This window comes from the organism of the source record quoted next, unplaced genomic scaffold (genome assembly GCF_019419815.1).
Source record: "Pyrus x bretschneideri cultivar Hongxiangsu unplaced genomic scaffold, Pyrus_bretschneideri_v1 Contig30, whole genome shotgun sequence".
Classification (NCBI taxonomy): Eukaryota; Viridiplantae; Streptophyta; class Magnoliopsida; order Rosales; family Rosaceae; genus Pyrus; species Pyrus x bretschneideri.
Window position 1 is genome coordinate 959620 of NW_025999613.1, and position 24713 is coordinate 984332.

At 36.9% G+C, this 24713-nt stretch overlaps 1 protein-coding gene across 1 annotated transcript; it reads right to left on the reverse strand.

The window, feature by feature from the left end:
- Positions 1-13294: 13294 nt before the first annotated feature.
- LOC103953406 (homeobox protein BEL1 homolog) lies at positions 13295-17531 on the reverse strand. The gene is made up of 5 exons (XM_048590139.1): positions 17158-17531; positions 15911-16992; positions 15291-15673; positions 14565-14625; positions 13295-14325 (listed from the first exon to the last, which is right to left on the reverse strand). Exons 2-5 carry the CDS (start codon positions 16868-16870, stop codon positions 13666-13668), a joined length of 2064 nt encoding a protein of 687 aa, XP_048446096.1. The 5' UTR covers positions 16871-16992; positions 17158-17531; the 3' UTR covers positions 13295-13665.
- Between the last annotated feature and the right edge of the window lie 7182 nt (positions 17532-24713).

The window sequence follows — 24713 nt, forward strand, 5'->3', positions numbered from 1 at the left end:
TGTCATGTGCGGAGATGAACTCTCTAGCTAGCCATTCACCCATATTTCACCCAATTTCATCCAAGTTGTTTAGAGTCTTTACAATCTGCTTGTTTTTACCTTAGTTTCGTCCAAAAATCCAATCCCCCTTTACTTGGTTGTGTCTTTTAGTTAGAATCTGTCCAAATTTATGTTTTTAAGTGTTTTGAGTCAAAGTTAAGTTAGAATTCATCCAAATCATCCTTTAGTATCTAGTTTGAGTCTATTTGATTATTTTGTGCTGTTTTGAGTCTTTTTAGTTTGTTTTGAGTCATAAAGAGTTTAGTTGTCTGTTATTGAGTCTAGTTTAGTGATTTAGAGTTTAAATTGAGTAGATTAGCATCCCTTCTAATCCCCAGTCTAAAACGATCCCTACTTTCATATACTACAATCATAGGGTTTTAATTTGAGTGTTAGAATATTACACATCAATAATCACTAGTGAAAGTCCAATAACCCCTAGGCCCCATGCCGGCTTCCTATCTCTGAGCAGACAGTCAGAGGCAAAATACACTTCAGACCCCATGACTGGCTCCCCGTCCCTATGCTAATAGTCAGAGGAAACACACTGCAGACCCTATGCCAACACCAACCGTTGCCCGGGATGGACCAAAATCTATCCCTACGTCCCGTAGCGGAAAGGACCACTAGGTAAGTACAAAACCAGTGAACATACATATATTGAAACGCAACTTCATAGTATAAAGTCATCCATCATCTATACTATAAAGAAGTGTTCTAAATATGTTCTAAATATCATATTGTCATCCATCGGATATTCTATAAGAACACGGGTTATAGGAAAAATAGTAATAATTCAAACTAGCCTCAGTAAGCATGTTATCTCATAAAACAGTTTCATAAATCATGTTTTTCATGTATGCATTTCTACTATCAAAATATGCATTTTTAGAAGGGGTCCATTTATAGTACTTAGCTGTCAAAGAGCCACATAACTAGTGAAGATGGAAACGCTACAGTTAATTACCCCTAAGCACATAAATGGTACATTTAGTCAAACTGTACTCAAATGATTGAATTTGTGAAAACAGACATCGGAAACAGGTTCAACACATTGAAATTAGCCTAGGAGGGGTCTCGCACGAAAACCCCAAAAGTCAACGTTGACCGTTGACCGATCTAAGTCAAAGTCAACGATGATCGTTGACCGGGTCAAAGACAACGGATCCGGGTCAAGGGTTTTGGGGTTTTAAAGTGCACGGGCCTAAGGCTTTAAAGGGAAATGGCCCAAAGGCCTTTAAATTAACAAAATAAAAAGAAATAAAAGGGTTGGGTTGGGCTGCCCAGGGTTTTAGGCTTGGTAGGAACGGCCCGAAGGCCTAGAAGGTTTCTTGGGCTGGGTTTCACCCTGGAGAAGAAGGCCGGAATTCGGCCGAAATTTAGACAAATTTTGAACGTCCATAACATTGTCAATACTCAACAAGATCGAGTGATTTAAAAATGAAAATTGTAGCTCTCGAAGAGACGAAGAGAATGGTATCTTGCATGACATCTAAATCACCGTGGTTTGGTTGGAAAACGCCTCGAAAGCTGCGAAGGTCACCGAAAACTGGGTAAGATTCAAATGGATATAACTTCTTCAATACTCAACGAAATTGGGTGAAACAAAAAGAAAAGTTGTAGTACTCAGCGAGACAAAGATATTCATACTTGCACGTCAGCCAACTCATCGTGGTTTGGCCAGAAAGTGGACTGAAAGCCACGAGTATTTGCTGGAATCTGGGTTTAGTTCTCTGAGGTGGTTTTCCTGTGTCAAAATGTTCCCAAAACAATACCCATTTTCATTAAAACCACCATATCATTGAAAATGAAGAACGAGTGATGGTATTTCGAAACTCACTTAGTCGAGAATAGTAGAACTCGCCGGTTTGGTCTCTGTGCTTCACAGAGGGGGAGGGAGAGAAGAAAGGTCCAACAATGGTGGTGATGCCGTCGTGTGTTTGTATGTTTGTATGTGTGTGTTCGACGGTGAGGAGGGAACAGTAAGGTCAAGAGAGAGATGCGGAGAGTTTCGGGGGAGGGGGGGAGAGAGAAAGCTAGAAAAAGAGTTAAAAAAATCAAAAAAGAAAGAAAAGGGTAACGGAACCGGGGAACAAACAAATTAGGGGTGGGCCCTTGGGTAGACCATTTAAGATCCAAAACCATTTTTAAAAGGAAAAATATCCCTAAATTTAGTGAAAATACAAAAAATACTCTTTTTGTTCCATAAATTTCGGAACGCGTTGTTACATCATGTGTCGATCCTAGATGTATGTCGGGATCGGAACGTGACACTTCAACATACATGCATGTCATTGTACTTTTCTCTGAATTATAATTCATATCTTTGTCCTTGAGATAGGTCCATTTAAAATGAATTCCAAATCATTCTTCAGGGAATCGAAAACTTGATCAGTTATTCCTACGTCTCAGATATATTCACAGGTCATAACCATTTGAATCACCTGTACAATTTAATACGTATGTTTGAAAAACCTAAAGATTTACAAGCAATCCCTCGTGAACAATTTAGTTGCCAATCAACATATTTTGAAAGAAAAAACAATATATATATATATATATATATATATATATTGTCTTCAATATGTGTATTCAATTTACAACAAAATCTTGCAATAAGAACTGAGAAAACCACTGTTTTATCAACCTTGCAACCGTTGGATGAAAAAGGCATCTTAAAGTTCAAGATGCACGCAGCACGCTCATGTATGAGCTAGTTTTTGTAACAAATCGTACATTAAGTTCTCAAAACGAAAAATACTTAGCTTGTAGTTATTGGTGTAATAGTACCCAGTCTCTACTTTGTTGATGTAAATCTTGAGTTCGAAGTAATTTTATATATTTGGGGCGTAAAGTAAGCTTCTTAAACCCCATGAACGTATGTATCATGCATGCATTGATATGCATTCTTTGACATGATCTTTCCTATACTATCTCGTGACAATTGGTAAGAATATTGTGGAGCGTCATGTCATGATACGACTATAAATTTTTGTCTTGTATGAGTTAAAAAGAATGCTATAACGCGTTTTAGATTGATATGAGTGATCATAATTTTTAACTGAGAGTTAATTGTGTTTATTAGTGAACTTCTGAACGTCCTCATGTGATTAAAAGAAGAAAGTTCTTCAATATCAAGGTAAGACCATTGCCCTTCTCTACTGACTACCTTGAGGTGGCTAGAGACATCCCTTAAGGATGAGCAATGGAAAGAGAGAGAAGGGCAACACAGTATAAGGTGATACACGCACCTAAATGTTCTCTCAGAGGATGAGAAACAAGTATACTTATATTGCCTAACTCACTATAGAGTTCAAGTTAGCCATAGACCTAGAAGGTAGGTGGTGTAGCTTGAAGTTCAACGATGACGTTTGAAAGATCTTTAGCCCAGAGATGATTAGCTATACTTGAGTACAAAAGCGAAACTGCCCTACTCCATGCAATTAGTCCCTAATTTGGGACGATCCAAATGTATGGTTGCTTCAATTAGAAATGGTTGTTTCAATCCGAATTGCACAATAAGGTGCAATCTGGAGATGCATCTTAAGCAACTAGCATGGTTAAAACCATGACTAGAGTTGCTTTTGACATTATGATTTAGTGGCTCATTTCATGCATGCGAACGCATTTTTATTAGATATCACCGAGCTTTGAATAGGTTCACTCACACGAATGATTCACTTGGCGCTTTGAGATAGCAAGCAATTAAGTTGAGACATTTATGTCCTAGTTGTTAGATCCCACATCACTCAGGGGTGAAGATCATGTAAGCCTTATATGTATATTTCCATCTCTACCTAGCACGAGGCCTTTTGGGAGCTCCCTGGTTTTGGGTTCCATCGGAACTCTGAAGTTAAGCAAGTTCGCATGAGAGCAATCCCAGGATAGGTGACCCACTGGGAAGTTCTCGTGTGAGTTCCTAGAAACAAAACCGTGAGGGTGTGGTAGGGGCCCAGAGCGGACAATATCGTCGGGATGTGACAATTTGGACATCGCCTAGGGGTGAGGATCCTATAAGCCTTATATGTATATTCTCATCTCTACCTAGCATGAGGCCTTTTGGGAGCCTGACTTTGGATTCCATTGGAACTTCGAAGTTAAGTGAATTCGTGCGAGAGCAATCCCAGGATGGGTGACCCACTAGGAAGTTCTCGTGTGAGTTCACAAAAACAAAACATTAAAGGCGTGGTCGGGGCCCAAAGCTGGCAATATCGTGCTACGGTGGAGTCGAGCCTAGGATGTAGTGGGGCCCGGGTAGGAATGTAACACTAGTAGCATGGAGTGCATTCATCCGCACATGTCCTAGGCACAAAGAATGCATCCAGACGTGTGCATTACTTGGTACAGCAAAGAATACACGTATATTATCTAATATGTCGCCTTAGAAAGAGAACTAAGATGAGACCTTATGATGGAGAAAGTCAGTTTTGGAGTAATTCATGGATATATTTCCATGACTCCAAGTAGCCTGATTACAGCCGAATGTGAGTTGTTTCAAGTGGGTGCTGAGAGGGCATCTATACCAAGAGACTCACGCAATGGCGTTGCCATAGTAACTAGACTAAGATTGGTATAACGTATTAGTGTTTTTTTTCATACAAAGTGACATGCTCATATTTGAAGTATGAAAATACATCATATCATACATGTTGGAGACTAGAGTTAGACAATTGTATGTGTTTTAGCCGACCAAAATAAGGGGAGTAATGAATGAATCCCTTCTTCATTACTATGTGTGAGCCATTGGAGTTTCGAATCCAATATTTATACCCTTTAGATTAAAGACTATGTCAAAAAGAGGATACTTTACAACTTGTTTCTTTATCATACTTATCTACAACGGTTAGCAATCATTACCGTCTAAGGGGGTGCGTCTGGAAAAGTGGTTAAGTCTAATCAGACTAACATGAGTGCTTTAGGGAAGATAGTTTGTCATTACACCACATTTAATATAGCTCATTACACTAGTAAAAAAAACACTTTGCGCAACGTACGTACCTTCGTCGCGCAAAGTCAAAAATCGTTGCCTAAGGGTTTGCGCAACGCAACCTCCGTCGCGACAAACAAGTAACATGCGTCACGCAGAAAAGGGGTTTGCGTGACGCACTTGTGCAAAGAGGCTTTGCACGACGCAGGATGTGCGTTGCGCAAAGATTCTTTGAGTGACGTAGGCATGTGTTGAGCAAACCCCTTTTTTTTTTATAAAAATTATTTTTCTTTTGGTCAAAAATAATTTTTTTTTTAATTTTTGATAAATATTATAATTAAATTCTAAAGAATAATTAATTAACCAAGCAAAAATATTTAATTATAAAATATATGAAAATGTACATACAAAATGTTTGAACAAAAAAGAAAAAACTACAAGTGAACTAGGTTTAATACATCAGGCTATTGGGTATCGGCAGGGCAAGGTGGCTCTGAGGTCGAAGGTGGAGCAATATGAGATGATGGTAGCGGGATTTGGAGGTCAGACATCTGTATGGCCTGTACAAGGTTTCTTATCGTCCCGACATAGTTCCTCATCTCCTTGCCTTGGGCCCTCAGCTGCGCCCCCATCTACTCACTCTGAGCCATCATCTGTGCCCTCATCTGCTCTTCCTGGATCGCAAGCAAACCCTTTAAGGTTGTCACTTCCTGCTTCAATGCATCAACCTCTGCTGTGTTCGATCTGGAAGAAGAAGCACCTGTCTCATGAATCCACGCTTTGACCATACCCTGAACAATCTTGCCACGACGACGACCTAAGTTTTGATCCAAGACATCAGTCATGATTTGAAAACCTACAACCTCGGGTACCATGACGTCCTCAATCGGGGTCTCCGGGGGAAGCTGCGATGTTGCTTTTTGGAGAACAACAATACTCTTTTCCACCATAGTAGCCTGTATTAATAAAGAAAAGACATATAATGTTTAATAACAAAATATAAATAATATTTGTACGATTCATACATATAAGAATATTAATAATTACATATACTTACATGAAGTTGCTTAGTGTTCTCATTATTAGGTCGAACGTAAACGTCCTTGAACATGTCGATCTCTGGGAACTTAGAACCCTCCTGAAGAAAAAACCATTAAGAAAATTTTATTAATCAATAATAATAAATAAATTGTATAAAATTTCAAAGTTAATATACTTTTACCTGACATCTTGCCTCAAGCCTATACAAAAAGGGCTTCGAACCGAAATGGTGGAGAAGTGTCTTTGACGCCTGAGCTTTTTGGCCAGCAATAGATTACTTTTGTTAAACACACAATATACATGTTAGTGCGACTATTTGAAATAAATTAATAAAAAAAAGCTTAAAAAATAACTAAAACAATAATAAATTATTATTAAAATATTATGTACATACCACAAATTCTGGGTTCGTAAAATGTTTGCAGAGCCATTCCCAATCCTCTAGGGCCGTCCTGCAACTCCGTTGGAACATGTAGGCGAGCAATCTCCAGATTATCGCATCGCTTAAAATACATGTGAAAATTGTTTTTCCATTGTTTGTACCGGATTGCTAAGGTCTTCTCTAAGTAGGCCATGGTCTCAGGGGATATGTCCTCAAGATCATAAATAACCTACGAATATGAAAAACAATAAAATAATAGTAAGAAATTTAATAATATTAAGATAATATATTTTGGTTTTTAATATTTGTAAACAAAATTACAAAAATGATAAAGGCTAAAAATTATTATACTAACCGACAACTTGTCTTGCACTAGTTCCTTCGTCTCCTCGAGGATGTCTGCCCAAGACTCCGACTGAAAAGGACAATTTTGTCGAACAACAACACCATAGCTACAAGCGACACCACTATGCTGCTGTGAGGTAGCCGCTCCACAATGTCGCCAGTCATACACAATCTTGATCTTGGAGGCGCCCTGACATGCACTCTATGCCTGCTTCAGCATTCGACTAGGCCCCCTGGTGTTTTTTTTTAGCTGGCCAAAAATACTTAAATGGTGAAAACCCTAAGCTTAAATTTGTAAAAAAAATTCGACACAACCTCCCCTAATAGTATAGCATTTCCCAAAACCTTAAAATAGTAAAATAACAGTAATTCACAACCTGCAACACATTTTCACAATCCAGGAAATTTTCACCATCATAAAAATAATAGTTTTAAAATGAAAAAAAAAAAAATACAATATTGTGAGAATTAGAAAAAAAACTACCTGGCTAGGAGGCCTCACCCTCGACTCTGGATGTCGAGGAAGTGTGATTAGAAGGCTCCGGCTCGCAGGTGGCGCCGGTGAGGCCACTGTGCACTAAGCTGCAGAAAGGACACTGATGACATTGATGAGACAGGCACCTGGGACACCTGGAAAGTAGCCTCAGCAGGGGGTGTAGGCTCCCTAATCAATGGAGCACTCATGGTTGGAGCAATAGATGCTGCTAATGCGGGAGACGCATTGGTCGCACTCCGATAACGAGTAATCAACTGAGACATCTATACAGTTTTTTAACCATAAAAATATAACATTAGAAACTAGGGGTCTTTTGATATGGGTCCAAAGTCACTAAAAATTGGACCTATTTCAAAAGTCAAAAGTCACTAAAAATTGGACCTATTTCAAAAGTTGGGCTATAAAATTGGACCTATTCCAAATTTTCCCTAGAAACTAATCCTTTCTTGCATTTGAAACTAGAAGAAAAAATCAAAGAAAACTGAACAAATAAACCGTGTGTGAAAAAGCATTGATACGACATCTTCCTAGTAAAAACACACTTCAACCCTGATTTAAGAAAAATACATTTAAAAAATCAATATGCTACGAAAATCAGCAACAAAAGTGAAGCACACAACAACAAATAAAAGGACCATGGTAATACATAAACAATGCAGCTGCCAAATGCCAATATGGAAGTAATCCATGTTTAAAAGGTCAGTCAAACACTGCTTCTATTTAACAAAGCTAACATAAATAACAGTAACTGAAAACAAATATTTTATAAACTTAATAGAACCAGAAAACACGTCCTGTACATCTCAGAAAACTCTGCCTACCATATGTTGTTCCTGTTTAATAACTATGCATATTCTTTTACAATTGAGCCATTAAGAAAAAAAAATGAAAATTCTCCATAAAAAAACATTTGATAATTTTATCAAAAAGAATGACAAAAGATAATATAAGGTGGTTTCTCAAAGATCAGACTCTTCTAGTTTTTCCTTTAGAAATCTACGTTCCAATAATAACTGCAGTGATATCCGTCTACACTTAATAGTTTTTTTTTTTTCTCAGCAAAGGGACGTTTAAAAACGTAAAAGGACTTCCATTTAGAGGTCAACCAGATAACAAGCACACATAACTCAAAATTATTCATCCCTGTAACTATGACTTTCTAATAACAGATCCATACAAAACATTTTGAAACATAAAAGCACTTCCTGCCTCATCAACAAGTATTATGAATTGCTCACCTGAACATAGCAAGCCAATGTAACAAACAAACCAGAAAACCTATGTCCAAAAATAAACGGCTCACGGTGGAAATGAACTTTTGTGAAATCAAAGTGCATTTTTTCCTGTCATAGTATTACCTGCCTTACCTTTGGATGGGGTTCTTCAACTTTAGATTGCTCACCTGACAATTCAATGAGAAAAGTTTAGTAATTATGAATTAAGTGCATAAACTCAGAACCACAAACTTGATTTACTTTTCATTAATTACACAAGCACCAACAACAAAAGATTGTTAAGATGGAGAACATGATCAGACGGGGAAGTATTTCTTGATGCAAACAACGAAAAAGAACATAAAAGCAAACATTTTCACTGAGAAAAAGATAACTAACCATTACACTATCAAAAGAATGAGAAAGAATAATGAATTTATGAAGATCTTGCCCTGTAACCCAACGACTCCAATTAAGAGGGATTATCAGGACTTGCAATTTGTCATAGCCAGTAAGCACATAGGCACTTGCAACAGCACGCAATATGTTTGCTCTAGCACCCTTAAACAGTGACTTAGCACCCTCGTTTTTTATATTTTGCTTAAATGCATCCAAAGAGCTACTATATTTAACCGCTGCTTCTTAGGTCATCATCATCCGTGGCGCACTGTGTCAATGGGGGTAAGAAGCTAATCTAGCACCAATCGTAATTCCCCATCCCAACAAGAAAACAAGAAGCTAGCAAAGAAGCTATCATGCAGGCCACCAGTTAAAACCACATGTTTTAGAGAATCGTACATTCCAAAGTAAAGTCCACAATACACGATAATTCCAACACAACTAAACCATTACACTGCCTTTCAACCACCCTTCTTGGCATCACTTGCCAAGCACTGACCTCGTATTCAACGGGATAATGCTATTGAAGATGGATGCCCAGAAATTGTTAACATTTTCCTCCATGTTCATACACAAAACATACATAACGAAAATCGCAATTTGACCCTAAACCAGAACCAACATCCAATTTTATCTCAAGATTTGAACAAAGTACTCAGAAATCAACATGCAATTTGACCCTAAACCCTAAATAACAAAAACCCATCGAAAATCAGAAACCCTTACCTTGATTTTGGGACTTGATTCGCGTCGGGTTCGAGAGCGTGGCGGCCGGTCTTTTAGAATGAGGGGGAGAGATTTGCGTGGTGGTCTACGGGAAAGAGAGAGGGAGAGATTCGCGTGGTGGTTCAACATTTGGGGAAAGAGAGAAGGAGAGATGAGTGAGAAGGAAGAAAGAAAGAGTTGGAGGTCTACGGGAAGAAAGAGTTAGGGTTCAACATTTGGGGAAAGAATTGGAAAATTGAAAAAAAAATCGCCTATTTTTCACTATGGTACCGCCAAAATTATCACAAGTAGCGCGACGAACGTATACAATTTGACGTCGCGCAAAGTGGTTTTATGCGACGATCACATTAAGACGTTGTGCAAGGTATTTTTCGAAAAAAAATATTTATTATAAGAATTACTGAAAATGTGACTTTCCTCCTTTCAAATTCAATTTGTTTTTTACATAAACCCCACAATAATACATTTTTCTAACAAAAACACACAATAATTTTTTTACATATATATCATTCAAGTTCTTAAGTGTTATAAGTAAAAAATAAATAAATTAAAATATACTTAGTATATACCATTGAATTTCATGGGAAACGCATTGTATGAAACTAGTTTCAAAGATCCAACTGTCAAACTTGTTTGTATATGCTTTGAGATTGCATACGCCAAAAATCGCAAAAAACAAACATTCTGAGATCAAGTAACAAGGTAAAACTTTTCGATGGTTATAAACGAAAAATCATGATTTAACGGTTATATTAACTCCGATTTTGATGATTTTTGACAGCTATACTCCTTGACCTTATATGAATACAACTAACTGATTCGATCGTCAATTTAAAATATTTACACAAGTGGATACCACAAAATCTTATGTTATAGTTGATGAAAGTATTAATAAATTCCAAGTGTTAGTGAATCTATCGTTTTGATGGGAAACGCATTGTACAAAATTAGTTTGAACGATCCAACCGTCAAACTTGTTTGTATATGCTTCAAGATCGCATACGCCAAAAATCGCAAAAGATAAACATTCAGAGATCAAGTAACGAGACAAACTTTTTGACGGTTATAAACAAAAAATCACGATTTAACGGTTATATTCACTCCGATTTTGATGATTTTTTTACAGCTACACTCCTTGACCTATATGAATACAACGAACTGATTCAATCGTCAATTTAAAACATTTACACAAGAGGATACCACAAAAGCAGAAGGCAATGCAAAACATCTTTGAGCGACGCAGGACGTACGTCGCGCAAAGTTTTATTTTTTTTATTTTTATTTTTTTTGCCCTTTTGCTTATGAGTACAAAATAAATAAATGAAAATGTACTTGGTAAATACATATACCATTGATTTTGATGGGAAACGCATTGTATGACATTAGTTTTAACGATCCAACTGTCAAACTTGTTTGTATATAAGCGAGATTGCATACGCCAAATAAAATTTGAAAAGTAGCAAAATTGTGGGGGAAAGAAAGCTCACCTATGGTACGTTTAAATAGTTCTTTTGGCAATTGGGTTTTATCAGTTTTGAGTGGAGTGTTGGAATTGGAGTGAAGAGTGTGATAAATGACAGAAGGACATTAATTTGTGGTTTCACTTTGCGCGACAACTGCCCATGTGCATCTCGCAAAGTTGGGAAAAAAGAGGTAAATATCCTTCGTTTCGTGCCAAAATCTTGCGCGACGCACAAAAGCGTCGCGCAAATGCCTTTTGCGCAACACGACTTTCGTCGCGCAAAGTTTCGTTGATCAAAAGACATTTGCCCGACGCTTTGTATTTAGCGTTGCGCAAACACACTTTGCACGACAAAATTTACTTCGTCGCGCAAATAGATTTTTGTACTAGTGTTAGCTGGCCATCGTTCACATAAAAAGACGAGAACATGAGTACTTATTGGACAAAGACATTTATTTCATGAGGGATTAAGAATGTCTCATCAGTGTTTTGTGAAAATCAGTTTAGGTTAGACGAAACGCTTTTGAGATCGAGAACATCTTCATTGGCTGTGCAAGTAGTTTAAAGTTTTATGTTCCTGTGCTGTACATGTTTTCATAGGGTCGCGCCATAATTCATTCTTTGTGATCGTGATAATGTTGGGATGATGAAACGTGACAGAATGTGAGGATACCACTCGTATTTGTGTGACGGGGAGATATTGGTTTTATTTGACTTAGTAAAACAATATAATCGACCCAAATAAGAGGTGGATTATGATAATGGTAATATGATTGGTATAATAGCTTTGGCTTAGCCTCCAAAGCCTCCAACCTCGCTCACAAAACTCTCCAAAATATTCGGTTCACCAAGATGGAGGCGAAGACTCAGGGGGAAACTCTTAGAAGTAATTCTAAGTAGCCAACTCACTACCCTACTTCCGAAACCTGCTTCCTCGCTCAGGATAGTTGTAAGAACAAGACGATTGTTCGACTCAAGGTTTTTCCTCTAGATATAATCCCAAAATCTTGAGTTTTTATATATGTTAGCACGTTCATTGGGGTAAAGTAAGCTTCTTAAACCCCATGGACTTACGTATCATGCATGCATTTGTATGCATCCTTTTACAGCACTATATATCAAACGAGAAATGTAAAACATTTTTATAACATGATCTTTCTGCTCTATTAACTATAAGAAGGCATAGAATTAACTCAACTGGGGGCCATCGCCTCAAAAGAATAGCCAGGGAACTTCACAAACTTAACCCATGATCACATGCTCATGATTAATTTGCTTTGTTGCATGTCAACAATATAATCAAGCATATTTGTATACCTTAATTTCACCTATATTATATGATTTAATTGTTGAATCGCGTACATACTACCTTTCCTTGATTAGCTTTTTCCTTCTAAATGTTTTGCTTTGTATAATTTAATTGTTGAAGAACATAAGAGTTTTACATAAAATATATCTGATTTGTTACACAATAGTTTGGTGAGAAATCTATAATATTTTATGCATGGAACTCATCAGCATCCATTTTTACATAGAACTTATTTAGCCATTGGGTCTGCATGCAATATAGAGCACTGGTTTAATCCATAACTGATGAATTTCATTGGTGTGCACGAACGTGTTCAACCAAGGGTAGGTGCATCCCAAAACCCTAATGGCCTTCACACTATCTAAAAAGGCAGCTAATAAAAGTACCTTTTTTCATTTACAAAAGCAGAAGCATATAGAACCAATCCCCAATTCAAGCTCACAAATAAAAAAAAGGAGACCAATTCTTATTGGTAAGAAAAATATCATCTTTTCACGAGCCTCATGGATTAGGGACCACAACTACACACAACAAACGATCACGATATTTTTTGTAATTTCCTTGAGGATTTGTCTTAATCTCCAACAAAAAACTATATAAGGACCCAACACCAAATTGTGCTGCTAAACTTAATTGCCTCTATAGAGAACCACATAAACTGATAAAAGCAAAAGTATTCACTTAAACAAGAGCCACAAACGGTTCAATAACACCTAGCTTAATTAGCCCAACCACAAATAATGGAGAAATGCAATTAAAGAGAGATTTCTAACTGCTTAGGTTAAATCTTTGGAAAAGCAGATTCTACCTATAAGAGGAAACAAAAATCGTATAATCTTGCAAGTGATGGATTGTCCTACTAAATAGGGTATCTTTCTCTTCAGTCTACTGTGTTTCTCGTTTAAACTCTTCATCTTTTCCTAGTTTAGCTTAGAGTAGTAATATCGCTTGTAATAACAAAAAGAAAAGAAACAATATCGTATAACCTTTGAGCCAAATCACTGGCAATTCCAAATTAGCCTAACAATAATAAACATGTCCTTCCAAATTTTTTCTAAAAAAACAGGGGGCCCAGAAAAGCTATACCGGCCAGCCATGAAGACGATGAGCACCATATAATTGTTGTCTAACCCAGTATAGCCTTTTATGTATGCATGAAGTATTTAGCTATATATATTCATCTATTATTACCTAATTAAACTACTTAATTATCTATTGCCAATAATCACCAATTCATCACCATCCTTGTGGCACAAAATCAAATTAAAACCCCACTAGTGAACCTCTTGCAGTACCCGATTGAGAAATGTTGTTGTTGTTGTCTTCTATCCTGCCAAGTCATGTAGCAGCTGTGCCCCCATCAAATTTCTGTAAGGCAAATTATTCTCACCTTCCCCATCTAATAGCGAGTACTGAACCGGTTGACATTCTTCAATGTGATCTCTAGGGTAAAATAGAGAGCTCTGTGAGGCAGGAGAGAATGCTAAGCTCACCCCATTTCCGCCGTGCTGCTGCAACCCTAATGTCAACGACACACCGCCACCGCCATTGAAACCCTGATTTGAGTGGTGATGATGTTCATTAGCATAAGAAACCGTCCCTCCAGAGTGTTGTTGATGATGATTATACGACGAAAAATCCAGCTCCATGGTCCCGAATGACTCATTTACCCTCCCAAAATTTTGATGTGGGTGAATGTGGTGACTTGAGATGGTATTCTTGCTGCCTCTAGAGTCATGATTCTTCTCCGGGTAGGTGATGATGGAGGAGAGGCACTCGGAGTCCATTTGGACGAGTTGATCGTGAGTCGGCTTTTCATCTACGGGCCGGGACTGATGCGGGCTGGGATCGGTTGCGATACCATCTGAGGAGGTCATGTTGCTAATGTTCATGTTGTTTTCACGTTCCTTTGTTTCTTCCATGTACATTTCTTCGACCATTGGCTTCCAAAGCCTAACTCTTGCGTTAATGAACCAATTGGAGACCTGTTGAAACATCCATGTGGCAACAAAAGGCTTCACATATATAATATGATTAATGGTGACATAGATTTTGGATTACAATATACATTATTATATGATATAATATCATGTACAAATATAGTATTCAACTAAACTATGGATCCTAAGAAGATATGCCCCATAATAATATATATTAATTAAGTGGTGGGGAAATTTGAATTATATTATGGGAGGGATTGAGAAGGAGAAGGATGTGGACGTGCCTGGCTTCTTGAGAGACCCGTTTGGCGGGCTAAGATATGTTTATCGACATCGCTCGGGTACCTGCAACAAGTTTCACACAAACATTCTGTTTCTTTATTTGCAGTTTTTCGTAATTAAATACACAAATAAATTTATTACTGTTATTTCTTGAGAGAGAGGGGTTTTTTTTCCCCTAAGAAGTAGAATAAGTGAAAATTCTATGGTGAATACTCTGAGTTGTTGGCCGTTAGATTTTCGTCATTCTTTTTTTTTTATAAAAGATCGAACGGTCAAAAACCTTGACGTATAAGATACATTAGAGCATATTAAAAAATCTCGAATGAGAGACCAAGTGACCCACAATGGAATATACAACATAGAGAGCTTGGGGCCAAGGAAAAATATCAAGCAAAAGAAAACTGATGACATGATTGAAAGTAAAATGAAACAAAGATAAATAAATTTTTTTTGGAATCTGAAAGGAGGTGGATAGAAACAACCAAGGAATTTGTATTGTATTTTCAATGTCTAGCAAAAATGATTGAGGCCGCACAAGATATGATTTGATGATCATAAAACTCTTGCCTTATTGATGATTAGTTAGCCAGTAGAAAATCATCACTAATTAACATCAGCAAACTGTTTGTTTTTTTTTCTCTTTTCCTTTCTTCTCTTATTACATTGATTCTCCCCAAAAATCTAATTTGTTGTTTACTTCTATGAGAGAGAGAGAGAGAGAGACGTACGGATGAAGAAAGTGTTCAAAGAGCCAAGCTCGTAGAACGGAGACTGATCTCTCAGGGAGGCCACGTTGGGGTCTCCATGGATGGCTTTCCATCATGTTCATCTGCTGAAATGCTCTCTGCTGTCGAAGTGTTTGATCGAGAATCCGAAGCCTCGGAGTCTCTCCTCTCGTCGTGCCAGGCGCCACTGGGTCCTTCTCTCCCATGGCCTTTCTTGTGGCCTGAATCTGACTCACAATCCCATCTTTCAAGCTCCTGAAATGCCTCGACATGGCCTTCGCCGCTAAGGCGGAGTACACGGTGGCAGCCCCAGCTCCTGCCACAGCCTCAAACGACGCCACCACCGCCTTCATTTGATCACAGTAGTGCTTGTACCTCCTCTCCACCTAAAACAAACACACATATGATCACGATAATAATTAAAGAACCAGAGATGGGTTTCAAAGAGAATCTCAAATTTTAACCTTGATAACAATAAAAATCTAAAAATTTGAATTGGGTATTAATTGAAAAGATTAATCAAGCACAACCCGAGTAAAAAGTTTTTAACTTTGCCTTCTAATACTATTGAGGAATTATAAAAAAAATAAAAAAAATAAAAGATGGGTTTTACTATTATTTACCTCTTCAAGCATTGAAAGCAGTCTGGTTTTTCGCTTCTGCAACTCCACAAATTCAAGGGAGTAAATGTTGGATTGTTGCTTGTTTCTTGAAGAGCTAGTACTACCATTGTCCTCTTGTTCACCCCACTGTTTGTTTTTATGGGGCTTTTGCTTTTGTGTATCAGCAGTCGTTGGCTTTGTTGTTCCAAGGCTGCAGAACTCATTGAGAAGCTGCTGGGCAGGGCCCAAGTACTTTGAGTTCCTCAGCTGGAACAGTCCTTCATGTTGAAGACTGCTTGCCCCAGAAGCAGAAGCATGAGAAGCAGCTTTTCCCAAAAACCTATCTTGCATAAACTTCATGTGATCGTCCTCACCATCATCCTGATGGCCTTGATGCTGATGTAGCTGATGATGACTGGTCTGTTTGAGTTCAAAGGACTGCAACCCAATAGAGGAAGGATTGTTTGAGCTGAGAGAGAGTGAAAGGCCTTGACTTGGCCTCTCATTTCCTTCGCATGGAAAAACACACCTCAAAGAAGAATCATCTACCGGAAACCTGTTATTATTATTATTATTCTCTTGCCAACCATTGGATTGATGATGATGTTGATGTGGAGGTCCTCCCACCAATAGATTGTTCTGATGATGATGATCAGTGCTGGTTTCTGAAATTCCAGTTGTGAAATCAGGTTGCTGTTGTTGTTGTTTACCAAAGAAGCCAGCTTTATTCCAGATGGATGAAGCTGCAGGGTTAGAAGTGTCATTTTGCTGCTTGGGGAACCCTATCATCTCCATGCCAGTGGTGAGGCTGAAGATCTCAGCAGGGTTTGACCCAAAGTCTTGGATCTGATTGGTGGTGAAGTGGGTGGTTGTAGGATTGCTGGATGAGACATCATAAGAGTAGCAGAATCCACCAACTGAGGAAGAAGCCATGTTGTTCCTTGACTTGTTAGCTTCACTACTCAGCAGTTCTCCTGCCATGAAAACAAAAGCTTCAAACTTGTCTTCTCCTTTCTTGCTCTTTCTCTCTCTGCTTTTACTGCTTTTTTTTGGGTGAAGGATACCCTCTTTTTTTCTCTGCAATTACTATTCCATCAAGATCCCTTGCCACAGAAAAGGAAAGAGAAAATTAATCATTAGATTCCCATTAGAAGAAAACGAGAAGTATATGATCAGTCTATTTCAAGATCAATCATCAGAATTTATGAAAAAAATAACATATAAAAGGAATCTCTTTGATCGGATGAAGGAAAGAGAGGGGGGCTTACAGATTAAGTTGTTGAAGAGAAGTGGTGGAGGTTTATAATGGATGGTGGAGGAGGAGGAGGAGGAGGAGGAGGAGGAGGAGGGGGAGGAGGGAGAAGTGTGGAGGTCCTTTTGCTTTTTAGGAGAAGACTTCTCCTAATAAGCCAACAAAGGAAGCCATGAAAGAACAACCTAGGAAGAAAGAAAGAGAGATCCAAAATATGTATATAGATATATATATATATATATATCTCCTCGATCGATCAGAAATAGAAGAAGATGATGATATGATCAGATAGGGCTTGATGATGACCTCCTAACCATGTTCATCATTTCATTTCCTTTCCATCGTCTCTCTCTCTCTCTCTCTCTCTCTCTCTCATCAAGTGGGGGTCAATGCAGCATGATATAAATACCAACAAAATACACTTCCTAGAATGAGAATTCTCTAATAAGCCTTTCCCCTACCCCTCCTCAATTATTTCATACCCAACAAATATTAAATTATTGTTCAGCCAATCAAATTAATTAAATAGTTAAAACTTTAATTAAAAATAATTTAAACCCAACCTGCCCTGAAAAGTACAGTAATTCTGCTATTTCAATGGATTTACTCTACTGCTTTTAAGTACATAAAATATATACTGATAGTAAAATGATTTTCAACATCAAAACTCACATGCCCAGAATCCCAATGGAAAAATGACGTCATATTTTATGATCAAAAGGAAAACGAAAAAAAAAAACTCTGTTGATTTGGGGATCGAATCCGAAGAAGTGATTCATATGATGGGAGTTGTGTTCCAGGCTTTTTCAGATGGGGTTGCAGTGAGCCAAAATAAGGGCTATTGTAATTGGACAACGGTGAAAATGGTAGGACCCTTTTTGGCCATTCTATTTTCTCTTCTGAGTTGGTGTACTGTTTTTTCATGAACCAAAAAATTCCGGGAATTTCTTCACAATTGAAAGAAAGAGCGAATAGATGCGCCCAGAGTTGTGAAAAATGTTCCCAAAATTAGGGACTCTGTGGGATGAGATGATGAGGTGGTCCAATCCCAATGTTTTCCCCATCTAATTCTAATTAATTGGTGTAATAAACTAGTCCACCCATCTCTCTCTCTCTATGAAGAAGGACGCATAACACATTTTGCATGGGACCGCAGTGCATCTTTTCTTTTTTTCTCCACGCGCAACCAATGGGATGTCATTGCTCTTCCACAACCCTATCACCCCAATTTCTCAGCCACAAGTGTTTTTAAGGGAGTTAATGACTTGAAATTGCAAGGTTATAATGCATGGGGAACCTTATTTGGGAGATTTTATGTTTATAAGTTGTTTTAAAATCAAATTACAATGATTTGTAACACATTTGGGGTACTCATCACATGATTGATTATGTATGTTTCATGAATAAAGTTGAATATGCGCGCCTAAACAAATCATGTATATTTGGTCGATGCACATAAGGAATGTAGCTAAAACTTGTTGAAATGCCAAATTGTTGTATAGAACATTGATATGGATATCTTATAGTCAAAGAAGGCGTTGAGGGGGAGCGAAAAGTGCAGTAGTATAGGGCCCCAAAATTTTTGTCATCTAATATTTATATGTAATAATGTTCTATATTTAAAAATTATTTTTGTTAGCATTTAAATTTTATTGTGCACTCCTTATAAGCGTAATTTTTTCCTTTAAATATAAAAATTTGGAGTATAATGAGATATTTTGAGTGCCAATAATAACACTTTAAAAATGTTTTTTTTGTTTTTCAATTTTATTATATAATAATGTTATATATTCAAGGGAAACTTCAAAGTTAGAGCTTTTGTAGTTTTTTTTTTTTTTTTTTTAAGATTGAACTACTTTTGATTATTTAGTGAACGTTATGTTTGTAGCTCTTTATACTTATTATTAATGATATTTTTAACTTGCAATCAGTAAGTGCTAAACTTTGTTTTGATTTAAGTGATTGTTTTCTAGCATTAATACATTGTCCTTTTTTTAAAAAACTATCTTAAGGAAGGGCCCTTTTATAAATTTCGCAGAAGGCCCTCAAAATTTCAAAAACGGTCCTGCTTATTAGACAAACGATTGTCCTAATTTGATTTCAAGATCCTAACAAACCTTTATCTTACCTTGGACAGTACACATGATGTAAGACTGATCTTTCATAATCCATTTTCAGAAATAATTTCCAGTATACCTGAATTTTCAAGCCATGTTTAATAATTTATGCATTTGCATTTCCATAACATCAAAACTAAAAGACCATTAAATCGGATTGTCATCAAACAATTGTCTGAAAATTAACTTTATAATATGGATTTCCAAACACGTTTCTCATTTTCAAAAAAGAAAAAAAATGGTAGCTTTTGACTTGTAAAGATTTTTCTATAGAATAAAACAAGAAGCCATGACGAGGATTAAACAAAAAATGAAGCAAAAATTGAGGGAAATGGGTGTGAGGCGAGGTGCGATTGGCACCGTGAAATATAACACGTTGTCAACCAGCCATGCATAGAGATGGGTGACTGAAGGCACATCTGGATTAAGTCCAGACATTAACGTTCGGATGAGAGAATTTCTAATATAATATAAATTACTCTGTGTGTGTGTGTGTGTGTGTGTATGTGAACTCAGAAGATGAAAGTAAACTTATATGTCATTACTTGCTCCTTAAACCTTAACCCTACATATATCCCACAAATTTGACATTCCAAAACACATTTAATTTCTTTCAACCGAGATTTAGAAAACGAAAATAAGTACTGATTGGATTGTAGTTATATGCTTTTGTATGCAATTTAATTTTATATATGTGTGTTTGAGTGTGTATATATATAATGTGAGGCACACGCAGAGAAAATATGAGAGTGAGAAGCAATTTTAATAGTGTGGTCTGTTAAAAGGAGGTGGTCCTCTAAGGAAGCCTCCGCCGCCTACCAAATTATCCATCTCTCTCCTCCTTCTTCCTCCTCCGCCTTCTTCCACATTTACTCTACACCTACACCACGCTGACCTCACTCTATGTGCACACTGCGCACCCTGCGTACCCTAGCAATCTGCAGTCCCCAAAAAATTGTATCTTTCCCTGATGAATCTCTGGACTTTTCTGGTCTCTCCGCTGCCACACTGGAAGTAGTAGCAGTTTTAAATGCTTAACAATCAGGCTTACGTAACTTTCACCCAGATTTTATATGTTAAAGGCTCAAATGCTTGCATATCAGCTTATGTCAATCTGTCCTCTCCCACTCTTCCCTCCCAAAAAACCAAAACTCTGCAAACCCTACTTTTTAAGTGTCGTATAATTATTTTTCAAGGTCAATTTTTTTGGTGAGGACACCCACAAAAGACGGGTGCTGCTCTGTGTACATAACTCTGTGGTGTAGGAAAGCTCGCTGTGCTGGATGTACAGTTTGTTTGAGCTGGGTTTTTGAAACTTGTAACTATATGGATGTGAGCTAGGTATATGTGTGGTCCTTGCAATGCACTGCAAGGTGAGGTAAGGTACTTGGTAAATACGACACAATGTTTTTTCTGCATGGACCATCCTAGCTAGCCAATAGTTAAAGGGCACTAGATGCCACTTTTTGTTATGCAGCTTTTTTAACAGGGTTAGAGTTTGTGATGTGACCATGATGAAGCTCAAACTATGCTGGATCCAAGGACTCAACAAAATAATTGAAGTTATGAGATTCGATTCTCTACTATGTTCATACATTTGAGATTTTGACGGTTTGATTCTTGATAAAAAAAAAAAAAAAAAATCAATAACCAAGATTTAACAACTAAAAATATGGATATTTGAGATAGACCGGAGCATATATAGAAATTTTCTAAAATATTTTTTTTAAAAAAAAGAAGAACCTTTTAGTTATTGTTTGGGACCTTTTGGGGCAAATGATTGGTGAGTATGGTGTGTGGAATTATTGGTGTAGGGACAATATGGTGTGTAAGTGCTTAGCAAAACTGCAGCTAGCTACAAAAGAAAAATAGGGTAGAAAACGAGATCGAAGCAGCAATAGTTCGACTTAATTAAACTCCAATTTAGTTTTAGTTTTGTCCACAAGCCGAATGAATCTTAGGTTAATGATTGTTAATTAATTGTTCAAGGTTAAAATGTTAATAATAATAATTGGTGTTGACCCTTTTTTTGTTAGAAGGTACCGAATATTTATAAAATAAAGTCCAAACGGACATATTACAGCATACATAGCCCTAAGAAGGACAGACATACAAAAAAAAAAAGACGTCATTTATGCAAAACACAGTATAAGTAAAAGTTCTTCCCTAAGCAGTTACAAAAACTACATAAAAGAAAAAACATAAAACAATGTCACTCCAAAAATTGATTCGTTTTGACTAGGGTTTGAGAAAAATTGATTCCCATTTGATTTCACCAAATTCTAGAAATTCATATTATGTTTGTTCATCATAAAAGTAATAAATTAGTTAATAGTAGTGCTGTTAAAAGGAATAGAATCCTTTCCGGATTATTTGCATGATTAATTAATCGTGTTTGTTCATTTTAAATTTTAAATTTTAAATTAAATATAAATAGTACCAAACAAAAACTAACTGTAGAATATACGATGAACAAACATAATTGATTGATTCCCAAATCCAAATTGTGAGGATCCGGAGACAATACTTGTCCCTGTTAAAAAGCAGAAGACTTTTTGCAGAACTGCTACAGTTACCAGAATTGGCATTCTGATTGTGTCGTTGTTGATTATTTATGGGATTAATTAAACACTCGATCGCGGCCGTCCAAAAGTTCCTTAACAGATGAAACCATTTATCTTGCTAGTCCAATCAAGGTTGTTTTCATATACCACTGAATGTGAAACATATTAACAAATCGTTGCAATTAGTCACAAATGCGACAGTGTGACATTTTAGAGTCAATTTTCAGCAATTGTTTGCAATTTTGCAAGCATGGATTGTTTACCATTTTATTTTTTGTTTTTAAGATTTCTTGTGCAAGAAAATATAGAATTGTCATCATGTGTTATTTTCATGGAATACAAAACCGTTTGATGAATATTATATCATAGTGAAGGTGTTCGTGATCATTTGATCTTCATTAGTCGTTACCATGAAATTATGACAATGGTTATTGCCTTTTCCCCATTGTCCTTATCATCCCATAATTATGATTAATTTTTTCATATCAACTCGATTGATTGATCTTTTGCACAATGACGGTTGCATTGAAATTTATACCTTGCCTTCCACTTCTTTAGCAAGCCCAAATGTAATAGAGAAGGCCGCCAATGATCACAATCATCATTAAAACTATCATTATAAGTACAATTATGGCTCGTTTACTAATTCATAATCTCATTAGGGAAAATTGTCAAGGAGGAGTTGAAATAGGTTGTTATTAGAATCAGATTCTTGTTAAAGATGTTTATTAAACTAGCTAGAATTGGAGTGAGAATGATGAAGATTCCATATTAACTGTTTACTAATTAACTTGATGAATTGGAATCAAAAGCAATTTGATTACTAAAATACTCTTGTACAAAAACAGATTATAAATTTTATACAGCTAATTATCTACCCTAAATCATTAATACAATTTATTCAATGCAAATATTAATTAATTAAACTACTCAAACTTGTGTGCTATCAATTACCAGAAAAGGAGAAATAAAAGCCCTTTAATAAAACATAACGAAATTGAAATCCCAAGGCCCTTTTCACCCCTCATTGACGAAGGATCAAAGTGGAGATAACCCACAACACAAAAATTTCTCCTCATCAGAGTTCCTCTCCTCACCCTTTAAAAATCCTCATCTTCTTCCCTTATGATTCTTCTTTTTCTTAGTTAATCTATTAATGATCGAAAGTAGAAGCAAAGACCTGAAACCCAATTGAGAACCCGACCTAGCTCCCAAACAAGCCAGGGAATTAACCATTGAAGGGTACTCAATTGAAGGTTTGTCCATTGGCTGAAACCTGCATAATCTTCCAAACTCTCAACCATTCCTTTGATATTGGTTCCTGCCCACTAAATGCTATCTCCCAAGACTTCCTTTTCATCTCCCATGCCCAAATGGATCAGAGGTGGAAGGTAGTTGGTAGAGGGGTGGAGTCATTTTGCAGCAACATAACAAGAGATGAAGATATGCAAAGATAAAGTTGGAAGGGAGAAGGGGATAAGGTATTTTAGGTAGAAAAAGCTAATTCAGAATGGAAGCTTTCTCTCAGAATCCAAATATCACCTATTGCTCAGTAATCTAATAATTAATAGTATGATTCCCCATTTTAGGTGGGCCACAAATATTTTTTCATTCCCCAAGTGTTGGTAAATACTTGAACCACTTAGAATGAATGCAACTCTCATTCCTTTCATTCTTTTCCCCTTCATAAAAACATAGCATACATGGTGTGCATGATGAGAAACTACTAAGTTAACTATGTCCTTCTTGTGAATACGAGTGTGCCACCTCGTGACCAAGCTTAGTCAGACGAGTAGAATAGATGTGGTGGTGTAGTGTTGAACGTGCTACTAACTTCTGCAATAAGCGACTGTGGCTGAAGAAGGAATGCCTCTAGGCTTAGGGTTCTAGAACCCTAAGATAAGCCTTTATTGTAAAGTTCAATAAAGGTTTGGTTTTCAATGTGCCAAACACTGAGCAACACCTTACTTCACCTAAAAATCTAATGAAGTGACCTCGTTTAGTGAGAGAATCAAGGACTTCTCACCGGCAGAGACTTAGATAGGTAACCAATCGAAATAAAAGTAGTGTTGTTAATCTAAACTGAAAATGCTCCTTGATTGCTTGATTTTAGGACTCTAATACTGTTAATCTAAACTGAAGTTGTCATCGGTTGTAAACACAGTGTTGTTAATCCAAACTGAATGTGTGTTGAAGAAAGGGTTAGAATAATTAATATTTTCTCAGAGGTGTGTAAAGCTAGAGTTTCCGAGTAGAGTGTTTAAGTTTGTGTGTTGAGTTGAAGAGAGTCTCTCTCTGTTGCAGAATCACTTTTATCTATAGAGGTGAATTTCGTGATAGCCAAGTCTATTGAAGTAGAGTCCTACTAGGATTATGACTTCTCGACATCTACCTGGATATTCTTGACTTTATCTTACTAATCCCCTCTTCTACCAAAACCCTTTCTCTATCTATTCTTGACCATTTTGACTTGAATTAGGACTCTGAACCTAGTCCTTTATTCATCCTAGTCACTCATTTTCTAATCAGCCATAAGTTTTGTTTCTTGGCATGATTCAAATCTTATCAAAACTGATCCTGATCCTTAGCAATTTTACTTTATTTAGGACTCAACCGAGCTACGCCTAAATCTAATTCCTTAGTAATTCCAATTCTATTAGGACTCGGTCAAATTATTCATTACTGGACTGAGAAAACCACGTGGCCTAAAGACCCACCATTGGGTTGAGAAAGCCACATGGCCCAAACAATAGATTAACAATTTTTTTTATATTTTGATATTGTTTAGTTTCAATTGTAGCTATTTACTCTGGTGAAAAAGAAAGATTATAGCCACTAGTGTAGCAAGAGAAGGTAGGCGAAGTGCCTTTACTTCCTCCCCTTCTCTCTTC